This window comes from Cimex lectularius, unplaced genomic scaffold (assembly GCF_000648675.2).
Source record: "Cimex lectularius strain Harlan isolate CLEC.00 unplaced genomic scaffold, Clec_2.1 scaffold257, whole genome shotgun sequence".
NCBI lineage: Eukaryota > Metazoa > Arthropoda > Insecta > Hemiptera > Cimicidae > Cimex > Cimex lectularius.
The window spans coordinates 302898-322362 of record NW_019392829.1 but is presented as its reverse complement, the minus strand read 5'-3'; the positions used below and the strand labels follow the sequence as shown (position 1 = coordinate 322362).

At 35.2% G+C, this 19465-nt stretch overlaps 2 protein-coding genes across 2 annotated transcripts in view; one reads left to right on the top strand and one right to left on the bottom strand.

Moving 5' to 3' along the window:
• The window catches only part of LOC106668987 (midasin), a 241911-nt gene that overhangs the window by 60957 nt on the left and 161489 nt on the right, over nucleotides 1-19465 (top strand). The gene's annotated exons all lie outside the window — the stretch shown is intronic.
• The window catches only part of LOC112127454, a 107040-nt gene that overhangs the window by 28329 nt on the left and 59246 nt on the right, over nucleotides 1-19465 (bottom strand). The window contains exons 3-4 of the mRNA XM_024228486.1: nucleotides 3944-4547; nucleotides 920-1102 (exon numbers count right to left, since the gene is read on the bottom strand). Of these exons, the coding sequence (XP_024084254.1) occupies nucleotides 920-1102; nucleotides 3944-4547 (787 nt within the window). The remainder of the gene's footprint in view (nucleotides 1-919; nucleotides 1103-3943; nucleotides 4548-19465) is intronic.

Genomic DNA, 19465 nt, shown 5'->3' with positions numbered 1-19465 from the left:
TTAATGGGAGGTTGACTTGTATGGACGAATTGTTGATTCATTAAAATATAAGAAACTAGTGTTTTATCAAAATTAATTTTAAATAAAATCAAACTAGTGTAAGTACTAATCACAAAGTTGTTCGATAAGATGGAATGGAAAACTCGATTGAACGTTGTTACCCCACCTTACTCGGATAACAAGACATTCCGACGTTGCCCTTGTCCAGTTAAAAGGGCGATTGCTTTTTATTCGTTGACATTTCCCGATGAAAGGCCTAAACCGGGGCCGCATTCGGCTCAAGAGATGTCGGACTTGTGAAATATTAATTGAGAAACACACGTCGCACAAAGAAAGTTCCTCCGCTTCCGAGCCGGACAGGATAAATGGAAAAGTTTCCTTTTATATATACCTGCGGAAGTTACAAAATTTCCTCGGCTTTAATTAGCCCAGTTTAACCGGATGTAAATAGTCAAAGAACAGGGTACAAGTTAAAGACTTGGAAATTAATTAACAGGAATTCTGTTTCTGAGTAAGTTACTCCGTCTCTTGCGGATTGGTTTCAACGGTTGATGCTCTGATCAAATCGATGAAAAGTTTCAATTATTTTAAACATAGTTAAATATTAAACCATCATAACGTGACACTGGCTTATGTAAATTCAATTTAAGAAAATGTGGGTAATTTTTTTTGTCTGAAAGGGAATTCTTTTTCTCTTACCACTCGTAAAATGATATTTTTAAAAAAGAATTGTCCCTTGGTACTTAGTTTTATAGAAATTTAGTTAGTTTTATTTGATATTTTGGAATCTGCTAGCCTTTTCCCAATTTCACCTTTACCTCCAGAGCTGACTCATATTTTAGTTTTTTAAGTCACCAGTACATATTTAATGTAACGGAAAAAAAAACAAATAATAACATATATGAAAATTTAAAATTACCTCATATCCTAAAGGATTTCCGATGACGGGGTGGCGGACGAGTGTGACGAAGAACAAAGGCCCCCAAAACAGTAGATATGCTGCTGTAATGACCAGGAACATCTTCACCCTCTGGACCCCTTCTCTCTCCACCCTTTGTATATAATTCCGCATTCTCCTGTGTTCCTCCACAGCGCCCAACGTCTGGGGGGAAAATAAAAAAATAATGTTTCAGCTCGGAGTTGGGATGATATATAGAGCTACCGCGCAATAAAATCAGTCGGATGTTTCTGTTCTAAGTTCGAATGCATGGAAATTGTCGCTGTCGTCCCCGTTCTTCTTCCCTGAGATAACGCGATTGAGTATTTCCAACCCGGACGAAAAAATCACGCTTCAATTTTTCTTTTCGCACAGCTTCCTTTGACATTGTTTCCATTTGCCCAATGGGATTTTGCCCGGATTACCTGACTTTTTCCGCAGTTCGTAAATTGTTTTTTTCTTGGAATTGAGGTCATGTGACATTGCTATAAATTCCAAACACAATATTTGATCTAATGTAAAAAAGTTCGATGTGTTAAAGCGACACAAAAAGTTTTCAGTTAATTAGTTTATAATGAATTTTCCGGTATGATTTACTTTTATTTCTTATTATTAAGGACGTTTTAATTTAAACATTATTGCTAGTCTTAGAATAATTCATTGGATTCTCTCAACCGTTACAGGATTATTCAGACATTTAATTCCCTCGCCCGTCTAGGTTCAGTGGTTTTATTTATTCGCCGACTCGGTTTTAACTCTTGGAGCAATTCAGTATTATCCATTTTCGCGTAGTTTTAATTAAAATATAGATTAATCGTTGCTCTTGGTTAAAAAAATGTATATGATAGCATTATTCCGAATTAGATCGCGGATCGGATAAATTCCTTTCAGAAAGGGTATTGCACATTGTTTAAATATTAAATACTGAAACAAAATATTTTCTCTAATTATTTTTTTGGACTTCATTACGCGTATTTTTAGAGGCCGGGTCGCCGATTTCAAAGAAATTTCGTTTGGTGATTCAACCTATAAAAATATTAGATTTATGTCCGAAAGATCTATCCAATAGTCCTCTGGACCCGAGAAAACGTTTTTCCAGTATAACACACATTTTCCACTATATAATGCAGAATTCGCTATTCCACATAAAATATTGTTCTTTTTGACGCTAGTTTCGGTCTCTTCAACTTAAAAAAATCTTGTTGAAAATAGTTTTATAGCTATTTAAAGCTAAACAATTCCAAAAACGACGGGTTTGGATTTGCTCAATCGTCAATTCAATATAAAAAGTCATACAAAACTGAGACTACCTTTTATATTTATTTTGTTTTCCAACAGTATACTCATATTTAAAGAATATACTCATTTTTATCTCAACTTAAAACCTTAATTAATTGAAGAGTATACTCATATTGTTGTGTATACTCATAGTGTTTCGTCAACTATTGCATTGATTGTTCCTTTATGGCGCAAAACTTATTCGATTTGAATCCAATAAACGGAGTATTTAAGAGTTCAATTAAAAAATAGTCAATACTAAAATATATAAATAAAGGACAGTGCTTTTAACCAGAATAGGGCAGAAGGTAGACAGAAGTGCCAAAATAGGTGCTATTAATGAGCGTTTAATTGGGCGGTAGTTTACAGAATTGTAGATGATTCATTTTGCAAAAATCCAACAAGTTCAATCTTAAGTACATTTCTATGACTGTTTAAAATAGAAATTACGATTGAATAACCTAGCTTTTGTTCTTCATTTTTATTTATTTTATATGGTTTTTTCTCAGGACTCGCCAGAAAGAGAGAAAATGCGACGAATTAATTCTATGGGGGATGGTAGCGTGAAAAAAAGGCCAGGGAGGGAATTGAACCCACTATCGGGTCAACGAGCTTCTTTAGGTTCATTCTCCCGAAGAACACCTTAAAACCTCTCTATGTTCATTGTCTGATGTATTTGTTTTTTATTTTATCCACCATTTCTGCCATGAATCCGTTATTGTTGTTTTATGATGTAAATTTCTTGTTGGATTTGTGATTGAATGTACCATTGACCTAAAGTCTGCCATATTTTGTTACCATGGTTGATTCCACGTTACATGGTTTCACGTTGGTCTTCGGTATACTGTATTTTTCTTGTATGTACCAAGAACTTGGAGGTTGATTCTTCTTTCTCAATTTGAAGAGTAAATTTCATATTTCCCTTCAAGCCATTCATTGTTTGCAAACATGCTTCCGGTCCCTTTCCAAAGACTGTCATCATTATACAGAAATGGATTTTTTATTTTACATCATTATTTCATATATATTTTTGCTAAAATTGGGCTCATTGGAGGATCCAGTCCTTTTGATGACTTGCAATATTTTCTTTTAAATTAAAAATAATCCTGGTCGTTGGACAACACATATTTTTGATTCAACACTTTCTCTTATATTGCTTTCTTTACCAATATCTTACATTCTTCAACTGGTATCCTGAGGAATATATTTGCAACATGGAGTAAGTCCAAATCAGTCGTTTTTGTACTTTTTAATTTTAGAGAGTCATAAAACTATTTTAAAAAGGCATTTTTTTAAATAAAAAAGGCTAAATTAGAGGAATGTAATGTAGTTATCGCAAATGGGGTTAAAAATTTAAATTATTTGAGTGGAATAACGTGTTCTTCTTTTATATATTAAAAAAATATGTGTAGTACTAAAAAAATGCAAATTTATTTCCATGGTTGGGGGTTCATTGGATTGAACGCTATCTAATATACTTTGAATTAGAAACGTAAAATATAACTAAATAAAAAACATTAAATTTGGCAAACTGGCCACGAGATGTTTCCGTTGTGTGTAATGTACTATACCAAGTGTGAAAAAATGTTGGTCTTGTCATTGGTATAACACATTTGATCAAAATATTAATGGTGTCGTTATAATCAGTGTGAATCTCTGAAAAAAGGGGGTATTTTTATTTTTATGATAGGTTTTACCTAAGATGGTTTTTTTTTAAAATTGACTTACCCGAGATGGTGTAGAGGGGTCGGTGTTTGCACCTCCGAGTCCTCCGCCGCCTGTCACACTGACGAGGGTGGTCACGAGGCCGGCGACCCGCACCGCTTCGACGTTCGCCTTCGTCAGGTCCTTGTACAGCTTGTGAAGGTGAAACAGAGTCAGAATAACGCAAATAAGATTGATGACTATCCATAGAACATTGAGAACGTAGTGCCTGAACGGCCCGTGTACTAGGGGGCAACTGGGCGCATTGTGGCTGCCTTCAGAGTTGGCCGCGAGGGCACCGGATAAGAAGGTCGGCCCCAGGTTTATCGTTATGCTCGCGAACCATATCATAAAAGTACCGAAAAGGACGCATTGAGGTGAATCCATGAGGAGGGGTGCCATTAAGTCTTTATCTTCCTCGTCATCTTCCGGAAAGACGGGCGAGTCGTTGAGCACGGTGGTGAGCATGTTGACCGTCGACACGGTGACGAGGAGGAGGAAGGCGGTCTCTACGAGGGAACATTTTTTCACCGGTTCGCACCGGAGAATACTCATTCCCAGTGGTATCAGAATACCCGCTCTACAGCAGTCTACCATCGCTTGGTGAAACAGCAAACCCTGCGACCACCTACAGGGACAAAAAGCAACAACGATCATAGGGCTTGTTAAAGATTATAACCTTTGTAAAATACAATTGCAAGGATGTTTAATTGCTGTTCAAGTGAATAACGTCAAATTATATCTAATTTACATTCCCACGGCAAAACAAAAATAGAATACAAATTGGAAATTGATTTTGTTGGGAAATGGAACTTTTAGTGATTAAATACATATTAAACTGATCGGCATTTAATTACGCAATACTCGGTCTGTCTACTTCCCCGATGGTTTAAATTACACTTACAGCTAGGGAGAAACAGGTCCTGTCACTGGAGACAGCCTAATACAGCAACGCGTTTGAGTGAAATCTGAATCCGCGAGAGAGTAGGTGATCTTGTGAGTGATCGAGTTCGGATCTATTTGACACATGTTCACCGGCTATTAGACCAGCAAACACTACCTAATTTAGTGATTGAGTAGTTATGAATAGAAAAAAATTGAAGGTCATCCAGTATATGAGTTTTTCTTTATTTGACAACTAGGTTAGGGCCTTCTTGTATTTCACATGGTAAACAATGTTGTTCTGAATGTTAGAAAACTAGTTTGAACTTCAAAATAAGTAGTGGGCTAGTTTGAGAACAAAGTCTTGTAAATTGTGTAGGTATTTTTTTTATTTTGTTAAGGTTTAAAAACTAAGGTTAGGACCTGTAAATGAAGTGATTGACTTGTTTACCAACCAAGAAAATTATGTAAATTGAGTATATCTTTGGGTTTGAAGTCTAGTTAGGACATCCAACAGAAGTAATCGAATGAACACTAGTTTTTCAGCCAAGGAAATCTTATAAATTTAGTATTTTCTAAGGTTTGGAGACTAGTTAGGACCTCGAAGAGAAGTGATTGACTAGATTGACAATCAAAAATGTTGTGAGTTAAGTAATTGTTTAGGTTTAAAAACTAAGATTAGGACCATTAAATGAAGTGACTGACTCGTTCACCAATCAAGAAAATTTTATAAATTGATTATTTCTTTAGGTTTGAAAATTAGTTAGAATCTCCAAGAGAAGTAATTGACTAGTTTTAAAACAAGAAAATCTTGTAAATTGAGTATTCATTTAGCAGGTTTTAAAACTAGTTACGACCTTAAAATAAGTGATTGACTAGTTTATCAATCAAGGAAATTTGGTAAATTGAGTGTTTCTTTTGGTTCGAAGATTACTTAGGACTTCCATCACAAGTATTGACCTGGTCAGCCTAACTTATATAGACATAAGATACACTTAATCCCTTAATATGAACCTAAATAATATAAAATATACGTTATAATCATGGTAAATTAAGCAGGGTTGAAATGAGAAAGGTCAGCAGTTTTAGCCGTAAAGCACACACATTTTCCCGGTTATTAGCGCATTAATTTTACATAACGGCTAGTTTGTATTTGTAATTAGCTCAAGTTTCTGATAGGGTGATCACAGTTTGCAAGCGGTATGAACATCGCTAATTACCCCCAGCTCGTGTACAGATCGTAAGACTGCATTAAAGATGGGATCCGCCCATTAAGTCATCGCCATCGGGCAAAATCGTTGACGACAGCCAAAGATTTGCAGGCTTATCGCTTCCCTTTTTCGGATTAGTTGAACGATGTGCCGGAACGGGTCGTGCTTCTCGGCTTAATCCCCGTGAAAAAGGCGATATCTGGGATTAAACGTTAAACTTTACACGCCTCAGGAAAAATATGTGAAAAGGAATATTTTTATTGAACTTATTTCTCTGTTCTTTTAATTTAGCTATAGCTTAAATTCCAGTTTTATGGCAACTTCATTATGACCTATAATGATATGATATAGGCTGGGTATAACAATAGATCATCCTGGTCTGACTATCTCCTCTGATATAGTCGAACAATATGTATTCTTGCTTTCAATCTTTTATCTGTGCTTTTCCTTGCGGTTATGTCTTATTTATAGGTATGACCAAACGTGTCCGGCAGATTAAACATATAAGCACGTCTAACGATCAGAACCTAATGGTTCTTCTCCCCGCAGATCTCAACAAGTAATCTCGCTCGATGGGAATTGCTCTGCCTTCGGTACACGGCGCAACTGAACATAAATCGGAATCTCAACAATTAAATAGGTTGTGCATACCTCGTAAATCTTAACGGTTTCACTTGGCTCGGTTGTTATCGTCGAGAAATGTATTGATTCCGCCTGGTGTTAAATTAATTCGAGTGAGACCGACCGTCTCCCAATTGTAGTCTGCAAACTCTCTAACAGATGGTCGTTTCCAACCCTCGTCCCTGAAGTACGTTACAGCGATTTTCAAGGGTAAAGGGAAGTGTGAAAAAAATTCACATTTTCCACCTGTCAAAAGCAAAGAGATCCCTGGACGATTTATAAATGGATGGCCTGTTCGTGCTTGCGTCCCAACCCCTATTTAAAAAACCCAGATTTGACCACTTTTATAAATCTAGACATAATGATCTACTTTAAAAAAGTTCTAGTAGAAAAAAACCACAATGATAATACGAAGTTTCACATTATAAGGTTTTTATTCTTAACTAACTAAACTATACTGATAATAAGAGAAGTATGTTACATCAAGCTAAACGTTTAGCTCTGCTGAGGTTGGGGAATGGGATGTGAAAAATAAAGCAGAGCAGGATTTCAAGTTTAGCATTTTAAGGGGATGTCAAGATTCTTTGGGAGTAAGCTGTAGGCCCCCCCTTTTCAAAATCCAGTATGGAGGGTCCGCCGGTATAGGGTTACCCCATGGTATGGCGGGAAAGGAAGGTCTAGTTGGGGACTTTGGAATAGGAAAATGACCTTACGTTCATACCTTATGATTTACAGACTAATAATTACATATGAATTTATTATGGTGGTCAAAAATAGAACAAGGAAAGCCAGAGAAACTACTACTAACAGTCCACATGATAGCATGCCTTAGCATGACTGGTGCTGAGTCGGTGACCAGTGTTGAATCCGAAGTCCTATGAGTAGTTCCTCACTGAAGATGGCGCATATAGTATAGCAATGAGTAATGTCAAAAACCCATGAGTGTGTAACGGACCACGGCTAGTTTAAAAGGTTCACCTCGAAACTGAGAAGAACATCATTAAAGAAACGTAATTCTTGGAAGAAAACCCATTAACAGACATCGGACACAATAGAAGAAAGTATTTGTAAAACTAATTAAGGTTTTGGTTGTCGCCGAGAATGAAATAGATTACACTTGAATTTGAAAAATGGCAGAAAGAAGGGAAAATTCAAAAGGTGGGGTTGAGGTGGGAAGTTGGTGTCCGAGTGGCTCGAAGTCACGATAGCTCAGGTGGTAGAGCAGCGGCGTTGGTTCGAATCCCGCTTGTGACACTGACTTTTTTATCTCAACCAAAACCTTAATTAATTGAAAAGAATTTATTTGGACAAGCGAACAACGAAACCTTATAAAAATGCAAATCATATAAACACTACGAAATCTCTACGTAGTGTTTATACAATGGCTATAATATTTATACAAAAAATTTGATTAAAATGTGATATAGCCCAAAAGTTGACAACGCATTGGTAAAAATAACATAAGTTGCACCTACTCACAAATGAAAGCCTACACTATAATGACACACAAGAAAAATAAGACAATGAAGATCATTTGTTATGCATGGACTTTTTAATTTTAAAACTTTATGATTTCAAGAGAGTTTAATCAGTATTTTTTATCAATTCTTTCTTCCCATATGCGCGTAAGGTTGAAGTGGTGCAATTACGGTTCAAATTTATATTCTCCCTCTGAAAAGTTTTAACTTGTTATACATCCTTGGTCGGGTTATAATTCCCCTAAGAAGTTTTGCATCTCTTTTTCCCCCTTGTCACTTTATCAATTTGCCTTTGAGACGTTTAAACGAAAAACAAAACGTTTAAGATAGCTATCAAAGGTAGTAAAGGGGTGAGGTTTTCTTTTAAAAGCATGCCAAGGGAACGTCACCTGCAGGACCCGTGTCAAAAGTAAAAAAAAAGAGAAGAAAGCCGGGCTGTAAAAAACTTGTTGGACCTTATCCCCGGCAGTTATTCTTTTTTAAAAGAAAGAGGCGGCTCCCTATGAGCAACGAGCTACTTCATTCGTGAAATAACGGCCGAAGACTGGGAGAAATTGATCCCAGCACTAAGGAGCTCTCGAGAGGGAGTAAGCTAAGAAAATTGCTCATTTAAATATCAAAGAAAAAAGGACTCTATTCCATTTTGGCGTTCAGAAGGAAAGGAAAATACAGGAATCTTCTTTTAAAGTCCCAATTTGTTTATGAATTATTAAGATAAAAGTCATTTATTTGTATATGCCTATTCGTATTATTTTTTTAGACTGTGCTTTTATTCACTTACAACCTTGGAATAAAGCTAACGAATTTTTCAGTTCCTATGCTAAAAGAAAAACGCTATCAGTGTATCGTCAAATACGTTCTGATTTATTTTTTACGATGACTGTTCAATAGCAGTCCTATGCCTCTCCATTTTCTCATTACTGATGAGCGATGGTCAGGAATCGGCTCTGGCCAGAATGAACGAAATCCTCAGAAGCGAGTCGGAAGGGAAAAGAATAGAAGTGACGAGGGGTCATTAGCAAGTTGCTAGCCGGGTCTACAAAGGGCGCCTCCGGGTCAATCAACGACGGTATTCAGTATGGTGCCTACGTGAAGTCTAGTTGCCTAATTACCTCATTCTACTTGCCGACTAGCTTTTAACTTTCCGAAGCGCCCTTTTTTAGGGGTGGATTTTTCCCATTTAATCTCATATCGAAGAAAAAGCAAGATAAACATATTTGAAACGGAAGGAAAATAAAGATGTTCGGTATTTTTTCTCTTTCAATATATACAGCAGTTTATACTGATGCTTATAGGTAGATAGTTTGTTTTATTTTACAACATAATATTTTATTCTGGCAGCTACATGTTAACGATCTTATTAAAATCTCATGTAGAAGTATTTTCCGCTTTTTATTTTACTTTTTTAGTTTTTTACCTCTTGGAAAATCACGTTTTCACGCATAAAAGGACAATTTTCTCGGAATGTTATGAAACGATTTTGATAATTAAATTTTAGGATGGTTAAGCAGATATTTTGCAGAAGATATAGCTAAGGAATTTTGAAATCAATGTATAGTTTAAGAGAAAAATAGTTTCAAGTTCGAAAACATTAATTTTTTCTAATTAATAATTCAAATCCTCTTGAAATCACAATTACTTATTTTAGGAAATTTGGTTAGCCAGAACTATTCGTCATACATTCACAAACACGCGTATAAAATTGGAGTCAAATTAAATGAACAGTATTTAAGAAAAGTGTAACAATGTGAAGGGTTTTTCTCAGATGGATCAGAATGGCCTCCTCTTGAGCCAACCCAGACATGATCAGGAGTGTTTTAACTTTATCTTCATACAGCCAGTCGCCCCAGCATCGCTCGGGTAGGATGAAAAGTTGAACAATTAATTGCACATTCGTTATTTATATAGAAACTTTATTTTTTGTTTTGTCTCCGTCTGATTTTTTGAACTTCTAGTTCTTGAGAAACCGACGTATAATTGTCCGCGTGAGAAACATTCTTCCCACAAATTTAACTCCACATACTTATACGTATGTCCTTAATTATAGCGACAGATATTTAATAGGAAATACAAATAATTCTCTCAATTGAAAGCTCGATCGAGAAATCATGGCATCTCTAAGGGTATTTTCCCAATTTTCACCATCTTCTAAGAGTCCTTAGTACTTTTGCTTAAGTACTTTTGCAATCTGGTTGATATTTTCTTTACTTCACCATTTACCCTGAGTAAATACTGAATAAAAAGTAGGCCCAAGAATATACTGTAAAAGAATTCTGAAATAGAAACACCGATTGTTTTAGGTGGTCGTTATATACTCTTCCAAGTGTATCGTCTTTTTTTATGTTGGGATATATGCCTACATCCTGTCCCATTTCGTTCGGAAACATGAGCCCAGGTATACTATTGTGGTACTTCATTGTACAATTACGTTTTTGCGATGTCACCACTATTACATAAATCAAAGAAAGCTGTGTTGTTTTAGGTAATTTAAGTCATTTTCAATTTAATTGTTATTAATATGGACAGAAATAGTAGCTAGGTGTGAGACGAGACGTTAGATGATACTCGACAGAAAAATATAAATTGAGAATATGTAGGAAAAATTTAAATTATTAAATTGAATATTAAAAATTTCGTAAAGTTTCAAATTTTTAAACATTCATGGCGTACGACTGCACTTAGTGTCGGTTAGCTTGACGTCTCCTCCGCATACATCCCCAATCTTTCTCGCACCGATGGAGATTTGCAGTCGCTGTAATGCTTTGCGTTGTGGTATGCATAATAACGTACATAAATTTATTGATTTAGTTTTTACTGCAATACCGACATGTCAAAATTGTGTGGATGTCTTTCGTAAGATAATAAGGGACGCATATAAAAATATTATCGACATAGGACCTGTAGATTTCGAGATTAACTGTTACGTATAAACAAACATGCCCTCCCAGCTGTAATTTATTGTGTAGAAAATTTCAGAAACATGAAATTTTGTTTTCACAGTTAAAATTGTAAACAGCACCTGCCACTCGGGATTTTCTGTTTTTTTAACGATGAACATTAAAAATCAATAGTAGCAGATATTACAAAAAGTCGTCCTGTACAGAAATAATAATAATTTCTCCATTTATGGTTAGTGGTCTAATTGACTAAAGTACCTATTTCTACTAATTATTCTTTTTATGTAAGGTCTTGGATGAGATGAAAAAGTTAGTGTCACGAGTGGCATTCGAACCAATGACCTTCGGCTCAATACTACGCTGCTCATGCTAGCTGTCACGGGAACTCGGCGTATGAGCCCAAGGTCGTGGGTTCGAATCCCACTCGTGACACTAACTTTTTCATCTCATGCAAGACCTTACATAAAAAGAATAATTAATTTAAATAATAATTTCTGTTCATGAGTTTGTGGCCGTATCTCTGATCCGCAACGTATTGGTGAAAGCTAGACGGTCGATTCATCTCCGATCCATGCTTATTATTAATAATAATAATAATAATAATTTCCATTTGAAATTGCAAGATGGTCAATTTCTTATAGTAAAAATTCATCCTTCTTTATACTAATATATTCCGTATTAAATAATTTAATTCAAAAATTATTCGGTCATTTCAATAAAACCCCTAGTGCAATATACATTTTCACTTGTTAGATGTAATTACAAGAGGCCTTTTTCAGGAGACCTACATTCACAGGTCAATTATAAAATTCGTTTCAAAGAAGTCCGCCTTTAATTAAACTTTATTCTATTTGAAAATCGCCCGAGAGCGAAATGTTCGAACCAGACCCATTAGAACTGTTATTAACCCACGCTTTATTACGTCCTGCTTTAATTTCTTTACACAGTTAAAATTAATTAATTAAATAAGAGTGTTTTCAACCTTCAGCGCTGTTGCTGGTTTGAAATTGTTGAAAGTGTTGCAGTGCTACTTTGTTGAGAGAGGCAGGAAAGATAAATAGAGAATCTGTGGCATATTGACAATAGTGCTTGGCCTTTTGTGCCCCAAACTTATCTGTTGTATAGAAGTTTGCTATCTGTCCTTCTTCTCAGTTATTTTCATCATCATATAAAAAACAAAAACCAACGCATAATTCCTGTAACGTTTTGACAAATAATGTGTGATTTTTTAAAAACTAATAATAATTCATTTTGTTTTACAAAAATAAACTGACAAATTCTTTTCAATAAGTGAAGCACGATCATGTTCCAAATTTGAAGGAAATTTAATTTAAAAAATTTAAATTTTAAATTTTTTTTTTAATTTACTCACACGACGTTACCTTCCAATTTTTATTTTTGGTAAGAATAGGTAAATTGATTATAATACAATAATTATTACTACAGTACTCCAAGAGATGAGGTTACATTATCAACAAATAATTTTTCAAAACCTATTCATTGTTTGAATTTTTGGCTATGTGATTCGAACCCGGGTCCTTACAGAGATGAGTCGCCACACAGTTGTTGAAGGCAGCAAACTCATAATATTTTATTTTTACTTCAAGAACAAGTACGTTTAGGCTTCCCCAACACAAAGTGTGGTCCCACAAATTATGATTTTTTAACTTGATCCACTCAAGGCTCATTTTTTGTGGCAGTTTGAAATTTTACTGATAAGTCGTTGGTGTGGTTGTACCCATTTATTTTTGGATCTCACTTAAAACACTCAATCCCATCTCATCGCTTGAAATCTTCTATTTTCAGCACCGCACCGCATTGCGGGCAGTTTAATTAAGCACCGTTTAAGAAGAAGAGTCAATAATGACTCGAAACTTCAATAAATTTAAGTACTATCGTTTGTATACTACCCCTTACCTCCGAACGACCCCAACCAAACCCTAAAAATCAGATTATGATCATCTTTAAAAAGTCTTTGATTGTATTGTTGTGTTGCTTTTAAGTTAATGACATGCGATTTTAATAAAGGAACAAAAGAATAAATCAATAAACGAATGTCCCCACCGAAATGCCCTTTCTATCCTATTTGCAAAGTAAGAAAAATTCTAATTTTATAGAAAGTTAATTGATATTTACCATGAATGAGTAGATAGGTTTAATCAAACTGCCTATTTTTTGGGATTAGAGTGGTTCCTATGAGTATTAAATATCTCATTTTGATAACTAATCTCCCGTCGAGGCACCTTAGAAGAGCAATTTTAAAAATTGAAATTCCATTAGGGTTTTTCCTGTCTTTTCCCCAGTTTGCGATTCCCGCTAAGTAACTTTCCCCGTACTCAGCCGTCCACGGTTATTCGTAGATAATTTGACTTTCAAATGCTGCCGACTGGGAACCCTTTTACTGATTCTTGTTAAAAACTCGACATCGCGAGGGCGCGATGACCTGTTAAACCAACTTCGTTTTCTTTGGAAATGATTCACGCTTATAAAGTTCAAACCGAACACCGGCTTTTCGGCACAAAACCGAAAATCCATGTTCGTCCATGTTCTATGCAACTTGAGTAAGGCGCTCTTTAGTTTCTTTTGTATCTGGAAAACTGTATTAAAAGAAATCTACTCTTTCCACCATCTACGCTTTAACCCTTTTTACTTGATTGAAAACTCTGAAAACAACAGTTCAAAACCTTTTCGAGGGGTAATTACTCGAGTCCGATTTCTAATGGAGGAAAATGTTTTTTCTGGCATAAGTCATTTATTGGAATACGTATGACACTTTGTTTTTAAACCGAGCTCGAACGTGTCTCACATTTCAAACCATTTTTTTAACAATACGAGTTTTATCCCAAATTAATAAATAATCAAAGAGAGGCCATGTTGAGTTAATGCTTTAACACCGTCCTGTTCATTTGTTGCTACGATTTGAATACTCTTCTGTTCAATTGAAAGACTAACTTAATTTGCTTTATTTGTCTTGAAATAATGGCATATTAAAGTCTACATTGGTTGTTATTCCATCCGTTAAACGATGCTTTGTACTGTGCCATTTGTGGATGATTTACTAATTAAAGCTGTCAAATGCACAAAGCTAGACTACACCAAATGATGTCAGCCGTAAAGAGAGTCGAATCCGAACAAAACTGTCTGTAAAAAAACTCTTATTTTTTAAACGTTGAGAATGGTCGTCCATTCAATTCGTAATCCGTTCCATGATGTTTATAAATATTTATGAATAAATTGTTAAAACTGGTTAGGCTAGTCGCCTATGAATCATCGATTATCGTTGACTGTCATAAAGATAACTAAATGTGTCTAGTACGCCATGTGAACAAGGCTGTTATCTGAGATTAATCAATCATGGATAAAATAAAACAAAAATTAACGACCTTTCTGTATTTATTTCACGTAAATAGACGATTCAATAAGCTTTTGCTCTATCAAACGAAGGGAATAAGAACAAAATTCTATTTATGTATATGAAAAACGCGGTAATAACTATGTCGCATAATTTCACAGTGCCTTTTCCATCTGCATTAATATGCTTTTTCATTTTCTGCGGTAGTCTTGTATTAAAACTGCAAAGAGATAATAAATGAATTTGATGTTCTTTCGGGGTATTTAAATAGGCGTATGTAAAAGTTGGCCGAACAAGCCGGTTAAATATTCTTTCTTTTTAAAAATTATACGGCAACAACATTCAGTACTTCCTCCTTGAAAAAAAAACAACAACCGAAAATGTCCAAACTGCAAACATAAAACATTTTGACTTGAATTATAATTTGTTAGAAAGTAAAGGAACATTAACAATTTCAATAAAAAAGTCCATCGGAAAATGGACTTGGCGTCTCTAAATACTGTAAAACCAATATACACAAATTTGGATAAATCCTTATCCAATCAGGTCATTTCACGGCAAGAAAGTTTTTATCCATACCTACAATCATCCCAGAAGTCTGAAATGCCCTTTCTTGGCCATCTTTTCTAATTTAGGCGTTTTGAAGTTATAATAGTTTATGTTGAACCATCTGATAACGACTCGAGCAATTATGCATTCAATATTTATTACAATTGCAATATTGCAATGTAAAAATATAAAGTAATTTGACAACAGTCACTTTTGATCTTAATTAGATTGGTTTTAACGATATGGTTTTACATATTTCTATCCCTTTTATTGTTCATTTATTGTAATAGTCAATTTACACTCTACATGCATTTTTAGAAATCAAATCTTTGAGAGGAATTGTTAATCGATCTGTCCTCTCGTTACACGTTTTTTTGAAAATAATTGTCTTTTCCTAATCAGATAGGCCGTTACTCTCATATTACTAATGGATGGATTACAATTTTGTAACCGCTTTTGGTCGTCAGCGGCTTGTTAAACGTGATAATTAAATGAAAGTTTCCTTTGGGCAACTTCAAGGGGACATTTTGCGAAGTACTTCCATGCTTGGGTTACCAGGGTAGGTTGCCCAAGTTGTCCTTAATTAACGTAAAAACGTACTTCCCTATTCAATTTTTTTTGCCAAAGGCGAAATCCCTTTGAGACAGACAAGCGATCGAGATTTAAATATCAGATAAGATCCGATCAGCCTGAATGAACGTGCGTCCGCCCTCGCGATTTTCACGACTGGAACGAACCTCGAGATGTTGAGATATCGACAACGCGAAGAAGACGTGTGGCGCATTGCGCGGCGGCTGATTCGGTTAAGTTTACATCCGTCGACATTAGGGTGGCTGGAGTGAGAATCCCTTCAAAGTGAAATTCATTGCTTTCTGCCAACCCCTTCTATCAATCCTCGTTTGCCACCTTAATACTCAAACCAATTTGTTTATCACGGATAATCTTTCTATAACACAGTAGAGTTTCAAAAAGAAAGTGATCTATTTCAAAGAAAATTATGTCTGACGATCATGATGTTACGTTTTGATTTAAGACGTGTCAAGTCAAGTGTTTCTCTTTTATTTTTCAAAAGTTCAACGCTTTAAATGTTAAATTTCGTCTTAATAACAATTTGATCGGTCCAAACTAGACCAAGGGAAAGCGATAGAGAGAAAACATTTATATCCAATGTAGTTATGAAGTCAAATTAGTGTATTCTGAGTCGAACTGATATGTTAGATATTATGAACCATTGGAAATGATCGAAATTTATATGATGTCGCAATGTTTGTCTTTTGTGTGGTTTTTCTGAAATTAAATTTTCTCACCTACTTGGGAAAAGTATTTTACGCTGTAATGTTCCGTTTGCGACTTTCGAAACCTTTTTTCGATGCATAAAATAACGAATATGCGGATACCATGGGTATAGTTGATAAAGTACATTTTCAGGAATATCGGCCGTCCGAATCGAACAACGGCACTAATGAATTCTGTCTTGGTTTGAAACCGGATTGCGGAGAGGGTGGTGCGTTTGCCACCGTGGTTCGCACTCCCAGCGGCATTTTGTTTACTCCGGTCGAGGGTGTTTGGGGATTAACCGCCTTTAAAACAAATATCTGCTTTCTTCTCCCAAAGTCAACATTGTGCGGCCGTCAAGACACAGTCGCCGCGGGACAAATCGATCAATTGTATTTGACGGGATGTTAGACAAACGCGCGTTGAACAATATTTCAGACAAACACATTCATTTCGGATTTCATATTGCACGCTTGGGTGATTATTTTTCTTAGCATTTTAACTGCCAGTCGGATGTTTTGATTGAAATTTCCAGTTTTCTTACAAAAATAGTTATTTCAAAAACTTCTATGTATACAGTTGTTTAAACTGATTGGGTTATGCTTTATTTCTCCAATTACAAATAAGGAACTGCAAAAAATTGGGAAATAATAAACACAACCAGAAAGAACATCAGAAAGAGTAAAATGTTATTTTTTCGTATTAAAAGGGTAAGACGCATTGTGGAATATCGATTATATTATTATATTATCATGAAAATATTGCTCTGTACACACTATATCGTGTCTACCGATAGTACAGTTTGGCATTAGGTGTATCGATATTGAGAGTTCCACGGTTGAGAAATTCTTTTTGGTGTAGCCTTCCATTTGCTGTTTTTGCCACTTACGACTCCATTCTTTCTTGGTTTCCTACGAATTATCTCAGCATGGGAAATGTGTACTAACGTAAATAATTCCGGAAGTTCGGCGCTGCTTCCCGCCACTTTAACGTTTTAGTCATTTTTTTCATTCCCTTTTATTCTGCATAAGCTTTAATCCTAGCTGACTCAACATCATTTACTTTAAAGTTATCAGTTTCAACACTTTTTGGGTCGTTGGTCGTCCGTTTTGTGACTCTAATACCTCCATTCATTGATTTTATATCCATTTTGCGAACCTAATTCCAGGGCCAATTCTTCTAATTCGTTTAAAATCAGCTGAAATGGTTCAGCATTACGCAGCTACTTTAAAACTGTTTGGCATATAGATACAACTTGGTACCTCTGAAATGCAAAGCCTAAGGCCGACGCAACGCGATGCGGCGCTACCCGATGCTACCAGACATGATGACAATCCTAAGTCCATTTTTCCATAAGATTGTATGAATACCCCCTTGCATATCTGCCCGGTGCTATGCAACGCTAACTTACTCTACGCTATGCGATCCCCACTGTCCAGTTTTTCGTCGGGTCGCATCCAGTACAGTCGAAGACAAAGGAACCGGACACTCATATTTTTATTCAAACTACATGTATTATTGTCGTTTTATTAATTACAACATACTTATTTAATATAAACCAAATTAACCGAGATCAAAAATTCATTAGTTTTCTTTAAAAAAAATATAAAAAAATAAGAATAATAATAATAATTTTAATGGCTTGGTAAAAAATGTATCAAAACATCGGAACACTATTTTTTGATATAATGAATTTAACTAACAATTTATTATACGGTTTTGCTCATAAAATTTACCTAACAATGTATTTCCTGGTTTTGCTCATCCAATTACACCATTTTCGTCGAGTAGCGTCAGAACAGGACACCCATATTTTTGTAGTTTATTTCAAACTATGTATATGTAATTTTGTATATGTAATTAATTACAACATTCTTGTTTGAATATAACCCAAATTAAACGAGATCAAAAATTCGAGTTTTTATAAAAAATGTTTAATTATGATGGTTAGGCAGAAAATTTATCAAAATACCGGAATAACTTTATTTAAAACAATTAAATTTAACTAACAATGTATTACATAATTATCATAAAATTTAACTAACGATTTATTACATGATTTTGCTCAAAGTAACGCATTAAGAACAAAAGAGGCGTTGCGATTATGATACTCATTTCTGATGCACGCTCTATGACTGTACGTGGCGTGCGTTTAACGTCGCATAGATGTGCACATCCTACCAAAACGTCGCAAGGCGTTGGGTAGCGTCGCATAGCGTTGCATCGGGTAAGTGTGTTCCAGGCTTGAGGATATTCGTTGATTTTTTTGCATCAGTAAAAAACTCGCAATCACATTATTCGATGTTCGTTTATTTCATCTCCCCTGTTTTAGTCTGGCTTTTGGTTGTATTTTGCTTCTTCGGCCTATATTTTTCGAGAATGTCTCTCACTTTAAGCTCTATGCGGATTCCCCAATTTAGTTTGCTCGCTGCTTCATATATTGCTTTGTATCTTTTAATCATTCTCAATATCATTAATCTCTGCATGTATACGTTTTGGTGTGAGCTCCTTTGTAGTTTGTGGTTAACCTTTTGCTCGTTAATCCCGAATCTTCACGTTATACATACACCAACGTCCTAACTTCTTCGAGAATATGGCGAAGTTTCAGAAGAGCTTTTGAGGAAAATCGCCTTTTTTTTTTTTTTTCTTTCTTTGAGTTATTAACTGTATATGATACAATGATAAAATAAAACGTAGCGATTGTTTACCGAGTAAATTGAGAATTGAACGTGAAAAAGTGTGAATGTGGAAAACAGTTCCCTTGATTTTTCAATTAATTAATTTTCATCTACAAGTGTATATGTACTATATAACCAGCAGATTGGATTGCGATTTGTGATTGTAATTTGCATTATAGGGAAAGCTACACATTGGAAGCCGTTCTGAATTAACAGTATAATATTAATCAATCGAGAGGTCAGTTATGTATTTTTTTCAATTGTGGTAATTGTGTGGAATAGAGAAATCGTATTTGTGTTTTAATGTGATCTTGAAATTTACTGAGAAAACGTCTATATGTTTGGAAGGATGAAAATTGCATTTCATAAAAGAATAGATAATGTGACAATTGTGGGTGTTTCATTTACTATTTGTGAACAAAGGGCCTGACCCATATAGGAGATTTGAATTAGTATGTTGAAATTGATTCTCCAAAGTTCTTGTATGAGATTATGGGATTTGACCCATGTTGGAGGCGGTAGGGCTTCGTCTTTTTTGAAAGTATATGCGAAAACATTGACTATCCAGCCCAAAAGGCATATCCATATTAGTAGAAATGTTTG